Below are 16,930 nucleotides of genomic sequence, written 5' to 3'. Positions count from 1 at the left end.
CGGAGTGGTCCAATTCGTGGCTCTTCCCTTGGGGTTAGCCAAGGCCCCTCGAGTATTCTCATTGGGGCAGCTGTGATTAGGGTCCTGCCCCCCTAGGGTTTGGCAGTGATCTTTTGCCCTGGACGGCCTTCTTGTCGGGGCTTCATCCAGTGCTGACTCTTAGCAGAGTGCTTCGTTCACTCTCGCCACTCTGACCTATTCGGGTGGCAAGTCCACTCTGACTTCGAACCAGAGGTTCTCAGGGCGTCAATGGAAGCGGTTCCTCGCCCAGTTTCTCCTGCGTCCTCTGAGACTGGATGTTTTCCGCTGTACAAGCGAACTCAATCCTCCCACGGGGTGGTGGCTTCGCCACTGACCAGGGGCTCGTTTCAGTGGTGGCTTCGGCCACTCTGTCTCAGGGGCGCTCCTTTTCTGGCCCGTCCCGGGTGATCTTCACCAGGATGCTAGCCTATCCGCCTTGGGAGCAGTATATCTCCACCGTGGAGCGCAGGGCGCTTGGACTCTGTCCGAATCAGCCCTCTGGATCAATGTGCTGGAAATCAGAGCTGTATTTCTGGCTCTCTAAGCCTTCACCATCTGTGGGCGGCTAGGCACATTCGAGTCCAGTCGGACAACGTGACAGCGTTTTCCTACATCAGCTTCCAGGGCGGGACACTCAGCCGCCTGGCAATCTTGGCGGCTCAACATTCTTCAGTGGACAAGGTACTCCTAGTCCACCGTATCCGCAGTCCACATCCTAGATGTGAAAACTACGAGGCAGGCTATTTCAGCTGTCCATACGTGGTCCACAATCCTCAGGTTTTGCGGTAGACACACTGGTTCATGTTTGATCCCAGCTTTGTCTCTTTTCGAATTTCACCCTCTACCTCTTGTCCAGAGTCCTGCGCAAGATCGGTAAAGGGGGCCGTCGGGTCATTCTTCCAGACTGACCCAAGCAGGCTTGGTACTCTGACCTGCTCCTTCTGTCCGTTGGGTTGCCATGGCATCTTCCGGACCGTTCAGACCTTTTCTCAAGAGGTCCGTTTTTTCCCGTCAGAATTCTGGATTCTCAGATTGACGGCGTAGCTCTTGAGTCCTGGATCTTGGCGACTTCTGATATCCTTCCTGAAGTCATCTCCGCTATGACTCGAGCTCCAAAGTGTCCTTTGACCTTTTTGGCCTTGCCGACCCTCCTGTCCCTTCCACAGTCCGGTCTACAGCTAGGACTATCCCTCATTAAGGGACAGGTCTCAGCTCTGTCAGTATGTGCCAGCGGCGTATCGTCCGGCTGGCTCCGGTGCGCTCCTTTTAAGGGCGCATCTCACATCATTCCGCTTTTCCGGCGGCCTATGGAGACCTGGGACCTTGATCCGGTCCTCCCGGTTCCCGGAAACCCCCCTTTGCGCCTCTTGGGGAGGTTTCGTTGTTTCATCTTTCACAGAAAGTACTCTTTCTAGTGGCTATAATTTCCCGCCAGAGAGTTCTGGCTGCACTCTTTCGGAGTCGCCCCCTTTGTTTTTGGTCTTTTGCATCAAGACAAGGTGGTCTTCGTCCGACTCCGGCCTTTTTTCCCTAAGGTGGTTTCTGCCACCTTATCCGGGGCAATTTTCCTGCCTTCCTTTTGTCCGGCTCCTGTTCATCGCTTGAGGAAGCGTTGCATCTCCTGGATCTGGTGCGGGCGCTCCGGATCTATGTGTCTCGCACCGCCGTTATTAGGCGGTGCACCTCTCGGGTGCTGACTGTTCGTCAGCGTAACGGTCTCTCGGCATCTAAGCCGACCCTGATGTTGGCTTTGGTCGGCCATTTCCGAGACCTACGAGTGTACTCAAGTGCCTTCCCCGCCGGGGATCAGAGCACATTTGGTCAGTCCTGTCGGCGCCTTTCTTTTGGGCTTTCAGGCACCAGGTTACGGCTCAGTAGGTCTGTCAGACTGCAGCTCGAATTAGTCTGCATACTTTTTCGAAGTACTTCCCAAGGCATGCTCATGCCTTGGCAGACGTGGGCTTGGGCAGACGCATTTTTCCGGCGTCTGTCGCCCATTTGTGAAGTTAGGTTTGCCTGCTTCTCAGTTGTCTGTTTATTCCCACCCATGGACTGCTTTGGAACGTCCCATGGTTTGGGTCTCCCATGGAAGGAACGATAAAGAAAAAGAGAATTTTGTTTACTTACCGTAAATTCTTTTTCTTGTAGTTCCGACATGGGAGACCCAGCACCCTCCCTATTGCCTGTTGGCAGGTTTCTTGTTCCGTGTGTCTTCACCGGCTGTTATTGTTGTAGACAGAGGTTCCGGTTCTTCCGGATTTTACTCTGTCTCTTCTTGTGGGTGGATGTCCTCCTTCAGCTTTTGCACTAAACTGGCTAGATCTGGCTAGCAGGGGGTGTATATGCTAGGAGGGAGGAGCTACACGTTTTTGAGTGTAGTAACTTTGTGTGTCCTCCGGGGGCAGTAGCTATACACCCATGGTTTGGGTCTCCCATGTCGGAACTACAAGAAAAAGAATTTACGGTAAGTAAACAAAATTCTCTTTTTTCTGTCCACTCCCCCCTGCAACAGGACCGCCGCCTTCTCTCAGGCCGTGGCATCCTTGCAGGCCAGCGGAGTGATTGTACCGGTTCCCACTCGGGTACGGTTCAGAGGTTTCTACTCAAACCTCTTTCTAGTCCCCAAAAAGGACGGTTCCTTCCGGCCCATCCTGGATCTCAAGCTTCTCAACAAGCATGTTCAGGTGCGGCACTTTCGCATGGAGTCTCTGCGATCAGTCATTGCCTCAATGACCCAGGGAGACTTTCTTGCATCCATCGACATCAAGGATGCCTATTTGCATGTGCCGATTGCAGCTTCACACCAGCGTTGGCTCCGGTTTGCAGTCGGGGAGGAACACTTCCAATTCGTGGCTCTCCCTTTCGGCCTTGCCACGGCTCCTCGAGTTTTCACCAAGGTCATGGCAGCAGTGGTTGCGGTTCTGCACCTCCAGGGGTTGGCAGTGATCCCTTACCTGGACGACCTTCTAGTCAAGGCGTCCTCGAGTGCAGAATGTCAGCGGAGTGTCTCTCTCACTCTTGCCACGCTTGTCCAATTTGGGTGGCTTGTCAATCTGCCAAAGTCCACTCTGATCCCGACCCAGAAACTCATGTACCTGGGGATGCAATTCGAGACTCTGCCGGCACTGGTCAAGCTGCCCTTAGTCAAACAGCAGTCCCTTCAGGGGGCGGTGCGCTCTCTGTTGCGGCCCCGCCGTCATTCCATCAGGCACCTCATGCAGGTGCTGGGTCAGATGGTGGCGTCAATGGAAGCGGTTCCCTTTGCCCAGTTCCATTTGCGTCCCCTGCAGCTGGACATTCTCCGCTGTTGGGACAAGCGGACTTCTTCCTTGCACAGGCTGGTGGCTCTGTTGCCACAGACCAGGAGCTCTCTTCAGTGGTGGCTTTGGCCCCTCTCTGTCTCAGGGACGCTCCTTCCTGACCCCGTCCTGGGTGATCCTCACCACGGATGCCAGTCTATCCGGCTGGGGAGCAGTATTTCTCCACCACCGAGCACAGGGCACTTGGACTCCGTCCGAATCAGCCCTCTCGATCAATGTGCTGGAAATCAGGGCTGTGCTTCTAGCTCTCGAAGCCTTTCACCCCCTCTTGGCGGGCAAGAACATTCGAGTCCAGTCAGACAACGCGACAGCGGTTGCCTACATCAATCACCAGGGCGGGACTCGCAGCCGCCTGGCAATGTTGGAGGTCCAACGTATCCTTCAGTGGACGGAGGACTCCAAGTCCACCATATCCGCAGTCCACATCCCAGGCGTAGAAAACTGGGAGGCAGATTATCTCAGCCGTCAATCCGTGGACAGCGGCGAGTGGGCCCTGCATCCGACGGTGTTTCGGTCAATCTGCCGCAAGTGGGGCACTCCCGAAGTCGATCTCATGGCTTCCCGGCACAACAACAAGGTCCCGGTGTACGTGGCTCGTTCCCACAATCCTCAGGCCTTGGCAGCGGATGCGCTGGTTCAGGATTGGTCCCAGTTCCGTCTAGCCTACGTGTTTCCTCCCCTAGCGCTCTTGCCCAGAGTACTGCGCAAGCTCAGGATGGAGGGTCGTCGGGTCATAATCATTGCTCCAGACTGGCCCAGACGAGCGTGGTACCCAGACCTGCTCCGTCTGTCCGTAGAAGTGCCGTGGCGTCTCCCAGACCGCCCAGACCTTCTCTCACAAGGTCCGTTTTTCCGCCAGAATTGACGGCGTGGCTCTTGAGTCCTGGATCCTGACGGCTTCAGGCATTCCTTCTGAGGTCATCTCTACTATGACTCAGGCTCGGAAGTCTTCTTCGGCCAAGATTTACCACAGGACCTGGAGAATTTTCCTGTCCTGGTGTCGTTCGTCCGGCCATGCTCCTTGGCCTTTTTTCCTTGCCGACCGTCCTGTCCGTTTTACAGTCCGGTCTGCAGCTAGGGCTATCCCTCAATTCCCTCAAGGGACAGGTCTCGGCTCTTTCAGTGTTGTTCCAGCGGCGTATCGCTAGGCTGGCTCAGGTGCGCACCTTCATGCAGGGCGCATCTCACATCATCCGCCTTACCGGCGGCCTCTGGATCCCTGGGACCTTAATCTGGTCCTCACGGCCTTACAGAAACCCCCCTTTGAGCCTCTTAGGGAGGTTCCCTTGTTTCGACTTTCCCAGAAAGTAGTTTTTCTGGTGGCCATAACCTCTCTCAGGAGAGTCTCTGATTTGGCAGCGCTCTCTTCAGAGTCACCCTTTTTGGTGTTTCACCAAGACAAGGTGGTTCTCCGTCCGACGCCGGATTTTCTACCTAAGGTGGTGTCTCCTTTCCACCTTAACCAGGACATTTCGTTGCCTTCTCTTTGCCCGGCCCCTGTGCATCGCTTTGAGAAAGCGTTACATACTTTAGATTTGGTGCGGGCGCTCCGGATCTATGTGTCACGCACCGCTGCTCTTAGGCGGTGCACTTCTCTTTTTGTGCTGACCGCTGGTCAGCGCAAGGGGCTCTCGGCTTCCAAACCGACCCTAGCTCGTTGGATTAGGTCGGCCATTTCCGATGCCTACCAATGTGCTCAGGTGCCTCCCCCGCCGGGGATTAAAGCGCACTCGACCAGGGCTGTCGGTGCCTCCTGGGCTTTCAGGCACCAGGCTACGGCTCAGCAGGTCTGTCAGGCTGCCACTTGGTCCAGTCTGCATACCTTTTCAAAGCACTACCAAGTGCATGCTCATGCTTCGGCAGATGCGAGCTTGGGCAGACGCATCCTTCAGGCGGCTGTCGCCCATTTGTGAAGTTAGGTTTTGCCTACTTCTCAGTTATCTGTTTATTCCCACCCATGGACTGCTTTGAGACCTCCCATGGTCTGGGTCTCCCATAAAGGAACGATAAAGAAAAAGAGAATTTTGTTTACTTACCGTAAATTCTTTTTCTTTGGCGCTCCATTGGGAGACCCAGACAATTGACAATTGGGTGTATAGCTATGCCTCCAGAGGCCACACAAAGTATTACACTAAAAGTGTAAAGCCCCTCCCCTTCAGCCTATACACCCCCCGTGCTGCCACGGGCTCCTCAGTTTTTATGCTTTGTGCGAAGGAGGCAGACATCCACGCATAGCTCCACAGCTTAGTCAGCAGCAGCTGCTGACTATGTCGGATGGAAGAAAAGAGGGCCCATAACAGGGCCCCCAGCATGCTCCCTTCTCACCCCACTCTTGTCGGCGGTGTTGTTAAGGTTGAGGTATCCATTGCGGGTACGGAGGCTGGAGCCCACATGCTGTTTTCCTTCCCCATCCCCCTTAGGATCCCACTTCACCCAGAGCCCTATCGGTCTCCAGGCACATGAGACCGTGCTCCATCCACAGCTCCTGAGGACTCTGCTGGATAGGAGCCGAGTATCATTCAGGGACATGGCCCTGCTACTTTGAGGTACTCTGTGTCCCCGTGGGGACCGCGCACAGCAACACTCCAGCATTGCTGGGTGTGCTAGTGCACCGGGGACCGCGGCGCTGACTGCGTTTGTGCCTTTACACACTGCAGCGTCGCTGAGTGTGTTAGTGTATGGGGACTGCCGCGCTGACCGCCGCTGCCATTGTTATCACTGCGGCGCGGCTGGGACTGTTAGTGCGCCGGGGACTTCCGCGCCGACCGCGCTTATACGGCGGCCGCGCTTATAACTTTAGTCCCCGGCTTTTGCGGCCTAGTCTCATTCTTTTCCCGCCCCCAGGCCTGCCAGTCAGGGGAAGGGCGGGACGCTGTAAAGGACGTCAGCAACTGAGGCTGGAGCATGCTTTGCATACTCCACCCCCCTCACTGTGCACAGTGGGGCACCAGATTCCCGCACTTTCTAGGGCACGCCCATGGCCCCCTCCTCTCCTCAGGACGCCGGCAGCCATTCCTGTCAGCTCTGCTAACGCTGGAGAAGGGAGACAAGCTCAGAGAGACCCAGGCAGGAATTCTGGTGACCACACAACCGCATTGCGCGGGCGGTAAGCAGCACCTAGGTGCTGGCCCCACTGGTGCAGAAGTGTACTTATAGATTATATGATTATAGGCTATACTTTACACTGTATGGTGCACGGTTGTTTTTGGCTATATACCCTCCTATATTGCTCAGAGGAGACAACAGCATGTCGTCCACAAATAGCAAGGGTGCCAAAGCACAGACTTACTATGCTGCCTGTGCAGCATGTACGGCTATACTGCCGGCAGGTTCCACTGACCCTCATTGTGTGCAATGCTCGGCCCCTGTGGCACTTACTCAGCCGGAGCCTCTGCTAAGGGTGGCCCAGGGAGAACCACCTGTTAACACTGTCCAGGTGACAGGGACGGAGTTTGCAGTTTTTACTGAAAGACTTTCTGAGACTATGGCTAAGATATTAGAAGCCTTGCAGTCCAGGCCGGCATCTCAAGCCATGGGCACTGTGGAATCATTGCCCCCTGGTTCCCCTCAGTTGGAACAACAATGTTCTCCCGGGGTGTCTCATAGATCCCAGGGTGAGGTCTCTGACATGGAACGCAGTCCCAGACCGACTAAACGAGCTCGCTATGAAATCCCCTCGACATCATCACATTGTTCAGGGTCTCAGCGAGAGGACTCTCTATATGATGAAGCGGAGCTAGCTGATCAGGATTCTGATCCTGAAGCCGCTCTCAACCTTGATACTCCTGATGGGGACGCCATAGTGAATGATCTTATTGCGTCCATCAATCAAATGTTGGATATTTCTCCCTCAGCTCCTCCAGTGGAGGAGTCAGCTTCTCAGCAGGAGAAATTCCGTTTCAGGTTTCCTAAGCGTACAATGAGTATGTTTCTGGACCACTCTGACTTCAGAGAGGCAGTCCAGAAACACCGAGCTTGTCCAGATAAGCGTTTTTCCAAGCGCCTTAAGGATACACGTTACCCCTTCCCCCCTGACGTGGTCAAGGGCTGGACTCAGTGTCCCAAGGTGGATCCTCCAATCTCCAGACTGGCGGCTAGATCCATAGTTGCAGTGGAAGATGGAGCTTCACTCAAGGATGCCACTGACAGACAGATGGAGCTCTGGTTGAAATCCATCTATGAAGCTATCGGCGCGTCTTTTGCTCCAGCATTCGCAGCCGTATGGGCACTCCAAGCTATCTCAGCTGGTCAGGCGCAAATTGACGCACTCACACGTACGTCTGCGCCGCAGGTGGCGTCCATAACCTCTCAAACGTCGGCATTTGCGTCCTACGCTATTAATGCTGTCCTGGACTCTGCGAGCCGTACGGCGGTTGCAGCCGACAATTCGGTGGCAATACGCAGGGCCTTGTGGCTACGGGAATGGAAGGCAGATTCGGCTTCCAAAAAGTGCTTAACTGGTTTGCCATTTTCTGGCGACCGCTTGTTTGGTGAGAGATTGGATGAAATCATCAAACAATCCAAGGGAAAGGAAACATCCTTACCCCAGGCCAAACCAAAAACACCCCAACAGAGGAGGGGACAGTCGAGGTTTCGGTCCTTTCGGGGGGCGGGCAGGTCCCAATTCTCCTCGTCCAAAAGGCCTCAGAAGGATCAGAGGAACTCTGACGCATGGCGGTCCAAATCACGCCCTAAAAAGACCGCCGGAGGTGCCGCTACCAAGGCGGCTTCCTCATGACTTACGGCCTCCTCACACCGCATCCTCGGTCGGTGGCAGGCTCTCCCGCTTTTGCGACACCTGGCTGCCACAAGTAAAAGACCATTGGGTGAGAGACATTTTGTCTCACGGTTACAGGATAGAGTTCAGCTCTCGTCCTCCGACTCGATTCTTCAGAACATCTCCGCCTCCCGAGCGAGCCGAGGCTCTTCTGCAGGCGGTGGGCATTCTGAAGGCAGAAGGAGTGGTGGTCCCGGTTCCTCTTCAGCAACAGGGTCACGGTTTCTACTCCAACCTGTTTGTGGTTCCAAAGAAGGACGGGTCTTTCCGTCCTGTTTTGGATCTAAAACTGCTCAACAAACACGTAATGACCAGGCGGTTCCGGATGGAATCCCTCCGCTCCGTCATCGCCTCAATGTCCCAAGGAGATTTCCTAGCATCGATCGATATCAAAGATGCTTATCTCCACGTACCGATTGCTCCAGAGCATCAGCGCTTCCTGCGCTTCGCCATAGGAGACGAACACCTTCAGTTCGCGGCACTGCCGTTCGGCCTGGCGACAGCCCCAAGGGTTTTCACCAAGGTCATAGCTACAGTAGTTGCGGTCCTCCACTCTCAGGGTCACTCGGTGATACCTTACTTAGACGATCTGCTAGTCAAGGCACCCTCTCAAGAGGCATGCCAACACAGCCTCAACGTTACTCTGGAGACTCTCCAGAGTTTCGGGTGGATCATCAATTTTCCAAAGTCAAATCTGACACCGGTCCAATCGCTGACATATCTTGGCATGGAGTTTCATACTCTTCCAGCGATAGTGAAGCTTCCGCTGGACAAACAGCGTTCACTACAGACAGGGGTGCAATCTCTCCTTCAAGGTCGGTCACACCCCTTGAGGCGCCTCATGCACTTCCTGGGGAAGATGGTGGCAGCAATGGAGGCAGTTCCTTTCGCGCAGTTTCACCTGCGTCCTCTTCAATGGGACATCCTACGCAAATGGGACAGGATGCCGACGTCCCTAGACAGGAACGTCTCCCTCTCTCAGGCAACCAAAGCTTCCCTTCGGTGGTGGCTTCTTCCCACCTCATTATCGAAGGGGAAATCCTTCCTACCCCCATCCTGGGCGGTGGTCACGACGGACGCGAGTCTGTCAGGGTGGGGAGCAGTTTTTCTCCACCACAGGGCTCAGGGTACGTGGACTCAGCAAGAGTCCTCACTTCAGATCAATGTTCTGGAGATCAGAGCAGTGTATCTTGCCCTAAAAGCGTTCCAGCAGTGGCTGGAAGGCAAGCAGATCCGAATTCAGTCGGACAACTCCACAGCGGTGGCTTACATCAACCACCAAGGTGGAACACGCAGTCGGCAAGCCTTCCAAGAAGTCCGGCGGATTTTGATGTGGGTGGAAGCCACGGCCTCCACCATCTCCGCAGTTCACATCCCGGGCGTAGAAAACTGGGAAGCAGACTTTCTCAGTCGCCAGGGCATGGACGCAGGGGAATGGTCCCTTCACCCGGACGTGTTTCAGGAGATCTGTTGCCGCTGGGGGATGCCGGACGTCGACCTAATGGCGTCACGGCACAACAACAAGGTCCCAACATTCATGGCTCGATCTCAAGATCACAATGCTCTGGCGGCAGACTCCTTAGTTCAGGATTGGTCGCAGTTTCAGCTTCCTTATGTGTTTCCCCCTCTGGCACTGTTGCCCAGAGTGTTACGCAAGATCAGGGCCGACTGCCGCCGCGCCATCCTCGTCGCTCCAGACTGGCCGAGAAGGTCGTGGTACCCGGATCTGTGGCATCTCACGGTCGGCCAACCGTGGGCACTGCCAGACCGACCAGACTTGCTGTCTCAAGGGCCGTTTTTCCATCTGAATTCTGCGGCCCTCAACCTGACTGTGTGGCCATTGAGTCCTGGATCTTAGCGTCTTCAGGATTATCTCAAGAGGTCATTGCCACCATGAGACAGGCTAGGAAACCAACGTCCGCAAAGATCTACCACAGGACGTGGAAAATATTCCTGTCGTGGTGCTCTGCTCAGGGTTTCTCTCCCTGGCCATTTGCCTTGCCCACTTTTCTGTCCTTTCTTCAATCCGGATTGGAAAAGGGTTTGTCGCTAGGCTCCCTTAAGGGACAAGTCTCTGCGCTCTCTGTGTTTTTTCAGAAGCACCTGGCCAGACTCCCACAGGTACGCACGTTCCTGCAAGGGGTTTGTCACATCGTCCCTCCTTACAAGCGTCCGTTAGAACCCTGGGATCTGAACAGGGTGCTGATGGTTCTTCAGAAACCACCGTTCGAGCCAATGAGGGATATTTCGCTCGCACGCCTTTCGCAGAAAGTGGTTTTTCTAGTAGCAGTCACTTCACTTCGGAGAGTGTCTGAGCTAGCAGCGTTGTCATGCAAAGCTCCTTTCCTGGTGTTTCACCAGGACAAGGTGGTTCTGCGTCCAGTTCCGGAATTCCTCCCTAAGGTGGTATCCCCCTTTCATCTCAATCAGGATATCTCCTTACCTTCTTTTTGCCCTCATCCAGTTCACCAGTGTGAAAAGGATTTGCACTTGTTAGATCTGGTGAGAGCACTCAGAGTCTACATTTCTCGTACGGCGCCCCTGCGCCGCTCGGATGCACTCTTTGTCCTTGTCGCTGGCCAGCGTAAAGGGACACAAGCTTCCAAATCAACCCTGGCTCGGTGGATCAAGGAACCAATTCTCGAAGCTTATCGTTCCTCGGGGCTTCCGGTTCCCTCAGGGCTGAAGGCCCATTCTACCAGGGCCGTGGGAGCGTCCTGGGCCTTGCGACACCAGGCTTCGGCTCAGCAGGTGTGTCAGGCAGCTACCTGGTCGAGCCTGCACACTTTCACGAAACACTATCAGGTGCATACCTATGCTTCGGCAGATGCCAGCCTAGGTAGGCAAGTCCTTCAGGCGGCGGTTGCCCACCTGTAGGACGGAGCCGTTACGGCTCTATTATGAGGTATTATTTACCCACACAGGGACTGCTTTAGGACGTCCCAATTGTCTGGGTCTCCCAATGGAGCGCCAAAGAAGAAGGGAATTTTGTTTACTTACCGTAAATTCCTTTTCTTCTAGCTCCAATTGGGAGACCCAGCACCCGCCCCTGTTTTTGTGTATACATGTTGTTCACGTTGAATGGTTTCAGTTCTCCGATATTCCTTCGGATTGAATTTACTTTAAACCAGTTTATAATTTTTTCCTCCTTCTTGCTTTTGCACCAAAACTGAGGAGCCCGTGGCAGCACGGGGGGTGTATAGGCTGAAGGGGAGGGGCTTTACACTTTTAGTGTAATACTTTGTGTGGCCTCCGGAGGCATAGCTATACACCCAATTGTCAATTGTCTGGGTCTCCCAATTGGAGCTAGAAGAAAAGGAATTTACGGTAAGTAAACAAAATTCCCTTCTTCTTATAGTTCCGACATGGGAGACCCAGCACCCTCCCTGTTGCCTGTTGGCAGTTCTTGTTCCGTGTGTTTTTACCGGCTGTTGTTGTAGACAGAGGTTCCGGTTGTTCCGGGTGTTACTCTATCTCTACTAATGGGTGGATGTCCTCCTTCAGCTTTTGCACTAAACTGGTTTGGTCCTGTCATCCAGGGGGTGTATATGCTCGGAGGGAGGAGCTACACTTTTTAGTGTAGTACTTTGTGTGTCCTCCGGAGGCATAAGCTATACACCCATGGTCTGGGTCTCCCATGTCGGAACTATAAGAAAAAGAATTTACGGTAAGTAAACAAAATTCTCTTTATTCCAGCTTCCTCAGGTGTAAAGTGTCTATATACTGTATCCAGCTTAGATCTGCTTTAAGGATGTTATTGATGTTAAAGGATACCTTATCATTCTTTGTTTCCTATGTTGAGTAGTATACTATATCCTATCTCACTAAAGTGTTTTTGTTTTTTTTTTTTTTTACAGGAAAATATATTGGCAACTTGGAAAATATTACCTTTACGGAAAGCTTTCTGGGGAGCAAGGATCATGGCGGCGTCCTGTTTTTTACTCCTACTTTTCAGGATCTCAGCGGACTGCCTGCACCAGATAGTTCTTTCTTGTGTGGGGTTATCATCCTGAAAATGGAGGTCCCGTGGGCAAAAGTTTTCCCGATTCGATTAATGTTGACATTGGGAGCTGAAAGTGGTGGTAAATGTTGTCAAATGCCATATATGCATCTTTAGACATTCAGTAGTAAACCCCTGAAAGAGAATGCATTGCCTCAGAGCTTGAGGCCACATTATAAGGATATGTCCACACATTGTGACTTCTGAGACCTCCATTCATCTCTATTTGGGGTCTGCAGTGTCAGATAAATGGCTTGTCCAGGCTTTTTATGAAAGTCTGCAGTCGTTCCTTATGATTGCAGACTAGTGACTCGTCACATTGTACCCATCAAGGATTCTCCGATGCTGGCAGCAAGAACGAGTGGACATGTCACGGGAAGTATGCGATATGCACTCTCCCAGCCACATTCCCACTAGACGTGCGTAGCCACACTTCATTTACATGCTCGATTTGAGGATTGACAAGTCTGCATACACATAGTGTGACTTCAGACTTTCATAAAAAAGCCTGGACAACCCCTTTAAGTGCTGTGGGACTTTCATGTTTTTTCTTTCTGCATGATTTCGCTCCCAGCCACCCGTAAAATGTTATGTGATTCCCTTCTCTGCTAGCGGGTGGATGTTTCAGTACTGTCCTAATGTTGGAGGTGATGAGACTGGTTGACAGGTCCAATAGCTAAGCCAGCCTCCTTTCTTGTCTGTGCATTATAATGCTTTGCTTATACAGCACCATCATACTCAGTCATTATCATCCTTGTCCCCATTGGGGATCACAATATAACTTCCCTACCAGTATGTCTTTGAAGTGTCGTGGAAACCACTTTCTTCGGCGCTCCATTGGGAGACCCAGACGATTGGGTGTATAGCACTGCCTCCGGAGGCCACACAAAGCATTACACTAAAAAGTGTAAGGCCCCTCCCCTTCTGGCTATACACCCCCAGTGGGATCACTGGCTCACCAGTTTTCTGCTTTGTGCGAAGGAGGTCAGACATCCACGCATAGCTCCACTGTTTAGTCAGCAGCAGCTGCTGACTATGTCGGATGGAAGAAAAGAGGGCCCATACTAGGGCCCCCAGCATGCTCCCTTCTCACCCCACTTGCGGTTTGTAAGGTTGAGGTACCCATTGCGGGTACGGAGGCGGGAGCCCACATGCTGTTTTCCTTCCCCATCCCCCTGAGGGGCTCTGAGGAAGTGGGATCTTACCGGCCTCCAAGCCCTGAGGCCGGGCTCCGTCCACAGACCCATTGAACCTGCTGGATTAGGAGCCGGGGTACCGTTCAGGGACAAGGCCCTGCAACATTCAGGTACTCTGTGTCCCCCTATGGACTGGCCGCGCACACTCCAGACTTGCTGGGTGTGCTAGTGCGCCGGGGACAGTAGCGCTGCGCGCTGGGGTTTGAGTCACTGCAGCTTGGCTGAGTGACTTTATGTGTTGGGAACTACCGCGCCGGCCGCTCCGGGAGCGGCGGCGCGGCTGGGACTTGTAGTGCGCCGGGGACTTAGCGCCGACCGTGCTTTTACGACGGCGGCGCTTATAAATCTAGTCCCCGGCTTTTGCGGCCTAGCTCCGCTTCGTTCCCGCCCCCTCCCTGTCAATCAGGGAAGGGGACAGGCGTTGTGCAATCGTCAGCGCCGAGGGCTGGAGCCTTATTTACATGCTCCAGCCCTCTCACTGGGCACAGTGGGACGCAGGTTTCCCGCTTTTTGTCTGAGCACACCCAGGGCCCGCCCCCCCTCCACAGAGACGCCGGCAGCCATTCCTGCATGCAGTCTGGCTGGGGAACGGACACAGGCTCTGGGAGACCCAAACAAGGGATTTCTGGCGACCACACACCCGCGTTAAGCGGGCGGTAAGCAGCACATTCGTGCTGGCCCCACTAGTGCCACAGTGTTATTTGGTGTACTTTTTCCTGTACCAGATATATCTATATATATTGCACTGTAAGGTCGCTTCTTGGCTGTATACCCCTATTGCTCTGAGGAGACGACAACATGTCATCTGCAAAACGCAAGGGTGCCAAGACACAGGCTGTGAACGCTGCTTGTGCCGCTTGTGGGGCTAATCTACCGGCAGGTTACAATGACCCCCATTGTGTGCAATGTTCGGTCCCTGTGCCACTTCGTCAGCCGGAGCCTATGGTGGTAGTGGCCCAGGCAGAGTCGCCGGTGAACCCTGTCCCGGTGACGGGGACAGAGTTTGCTGTTTTTGCTGACAGGATGTCTGTCACTATGACAAAAATCCTAGAGACCTTGCAGGCCAGGCCAGTTACTCAGACCATGGACACTGCTGCGGCAACGTTCCCCGGTCCCCCTCAGTTGGAGTTAATCAGTGCTTCAAGGGGGTCACAGGCATCTCAGCCTGACGGCTCTGATTCAGATGACAGTCCCAGGCAGCCTAAGCGTGCTCGCTGGGAGAGACCCCCCACGTCATCACGGGGATCAGGGTCTCAGCGAGAAGAGTCTCTACATGATGAGACAGAGGAGGGTGATCAGGAGTCTAATCCTGAAACCGCTCTCAATCTGGATACTCCTGATGGTGACGCCATGGTAAATGACCTTATAGGGGCCATCAATAGTCTATTGGAAATTTCTCCCCCTGCCCCTTCTGCAGAGGAGGCAGCTGCACAGCAGGAGAAGTTCCATTTCAGGTATCCCAAGCCTAAACTGAGTACTTTTCTGGACCACGCTGACTTCAGAGAATCAGTCCAGAAACACCATGCCTACCCAGATAAGCGTTTCTCCAAACGTCTTAAGGATACACGTTATCCCTTTCCCCCGGACGTGGTCAAACGCTGGACCCAGTGTCCAAAGGTGGATCCCCCAATCTCCAGGCTTGCAGCTAGATCCATAGTTGCAGTGGAAGATGGGGCTTCGCTTAAAGATGCCAATGACAGACAGATGGACCTTTGGTTAAAGTCTGTCTATGAAGCTATTGGCGCGTCGTTTGCTCCAGCATTCGCGGCCGTGTGGGCACTCCAAGCTATTTCAGCTGGCCTGGCACAGGTGGACTCTATCATATGTCCAGCAGTGCCGCGAGTAGCGTCCCTAACCTCGCAAATGTCTGCGTTTGCGACTTACGCTATCAACGCTGTCCTGGACTCTACAAGCCGTACCTCAATTGCGTCTGCCAACTCTGTTGTCTTGCGCAGAGCCTTGTGGTTAAAGGAATGGAAAGCGGATTCTGCTTCCAAAAAATGTTTAACCAGCTTGCCGCTATCTGTAGATAGACTGTTTGGTGAACAATTGGCTGAAATCATTAAGCAATCCAAGGGTAAGGACTCCTCCTTACCCCAGCCCAGATCAAGCAAACCTCAACAGAGGAAGTGGCAGTCGAGGTTTCGGTCCTTTCGAGGCTCCAGCAAGACCCATTTCTCCTCGTCCAAAGGGACTCAGAAGGAGCAAAGGAGCTCAGATTCCTGGCGGGCTCAGTCACGCCCCAAGAAAGCAACCGGAGGAACCGCTTCCAAGGCGGCTGCCTCATGACTTTCGGCCTCAGCCCTCCGCATCCTCGGTCGGTGGCAGGCTCTCCCGCTTTTGCGACATTTGGCTGCCACAGGTCAAAGACCGGTGGGTAGCAGACATTTTGTCTCACGGGTACAGGATAGAATTCAGTTCTCGTCCTCCGCCTCGGTTCTTCAGAACCTCCCCACATCCCGACCGAGCAGATGCCCTTCTGCAGGCGGTGTGCTCACTAAAAGCAGAAGGAGTGGTGATCCCTGTTCCTCTGCAGGAACAAGGGCAAGGTTTTTACTCCAATCTCTTCGTGGTTCCAAAAAAGGACGGCTCGTTCCGTCCTGTTCTGGACCTAACGCTGCTCAACAAGCATGTGAACGCCAGGCGGTTCCGGATGGAATCCCTCCGCTCTGTCATTGCCTCAATGTCTCAAGGAGATTTCCTTGCATCAATAGACATCAAAGATGCTTATCTCCACGTGCCGATTGCTACAGAGCACCAACGTTTCCTACGTTTCGTGATAGGAGACGACCATCTCCAGTTCGTAGCTCTGCCATTTGGTCTGGCGACAGCCCCACGGGTTTTCACCAAGGTCATGGCGGCAGTGGTAGCAGTCTTGCATTCTCAGGGTCATTCGGTGATCCCTTACTTAGACGATCTACTTGTCAAAGCACCCTCTCAAGAGGCATGCCAACACAGCCTGAATGTTGCGCTGGAGACTCTCCAGACTTTCGGGTGGATCATCAACTTTTCAAAGTCAAACCTGGCACCGACTCAATCACTAACGTATCTTGGCATGGAGTTTCATACTCTCTCAGCAATAGTGAAGCTTCCGCTGGACAAGCAGCGGTCTCTACGGACAGGGGTGCAGTCTCTCCTTCAGGGTCAGTCGCACCCCTTAAGGCGCCTCATGCACTTCCTAGGGAAGATGGTGGCAGCAATGGAGGCAGTCCCATTCGCGCAGTTTCATCTGCGTCCACTTCAATGGGACATTCTCCGCCAGTGGGACGGGAAGACAACTTCCCTGGACAGGAAAGTCTCCCTTTCTCAGACGGCCAAGGATTCTCTGCTATGGTGGCTCCTTCCCACCTCATTAACGCAGGGAAGATCATTCCTGCCCCCATCCTGGGCAGTGGTCACGACAGACGCGAGTCTGTCAGGGTGGGGAGCAGTTTTTCTCCACCACAGGGCTCAAGTGACGTGGACTCAGCAGGAGTCCACCCTTCAGATCAATGTTCTGGAAATCAGGGCAGTGTATCTTGCCCTCTTAGCCTTCCAGCAGTGGCTGGAAGGAAAGCAGATCCGAATTCAGTCGGACAACTCCACAGCGGTGGCATACATCAACCACCAAGGAGGG

The 16,930-nt window shown here is 53.7% G+C and overlaps 1 protein-coding gene across 2 annotated transcripts in view; it reads left to right on the top strand.

Annotated features, from left to right (window-relative positions):
* Positions 1 to 16,930, top strand: part of ZFYVE16 (zinc finger FYVE-type containing 16) — a 172,660-nt gene that overhangs the window by 73,658 nt on the left and 82,072 nt on the right. For both annotated transcript variants that reach the window (XM_075325150.1, XM_075325149.1), the window contains one exon: positions 11,976 to 12,200. In XM_075325150.1, the coding sequence (XP_075181265.1) occupies positions 11,976 to 12,200 (225 nt within the window). The remainder of the gene's footprint in view (positions 1 to 11,975; positions 12,201 to 16,930) is intronic.

Source organism: Anomaloglossus baeobatrachus, chromosome 1, assembly GCF_048569485.1.
Source record: "Anomaloglossus baeobatrachus isolate aAnoBae1 chromosome 1, aAnoBae1.hap1, whole genome shotgun sequence".
NCBI lineage: Eukaryota > Metazoa > Chordata > Amphibia > Anura > Aromobatidae > Anomaloglossus > Anomaloglossus baeobatrachus.
The sequence above is the reverse complement of the archived record's forward strand: the minus strand, read 5'-3'. Positions and strand labels throughout refer to the sequence as shown.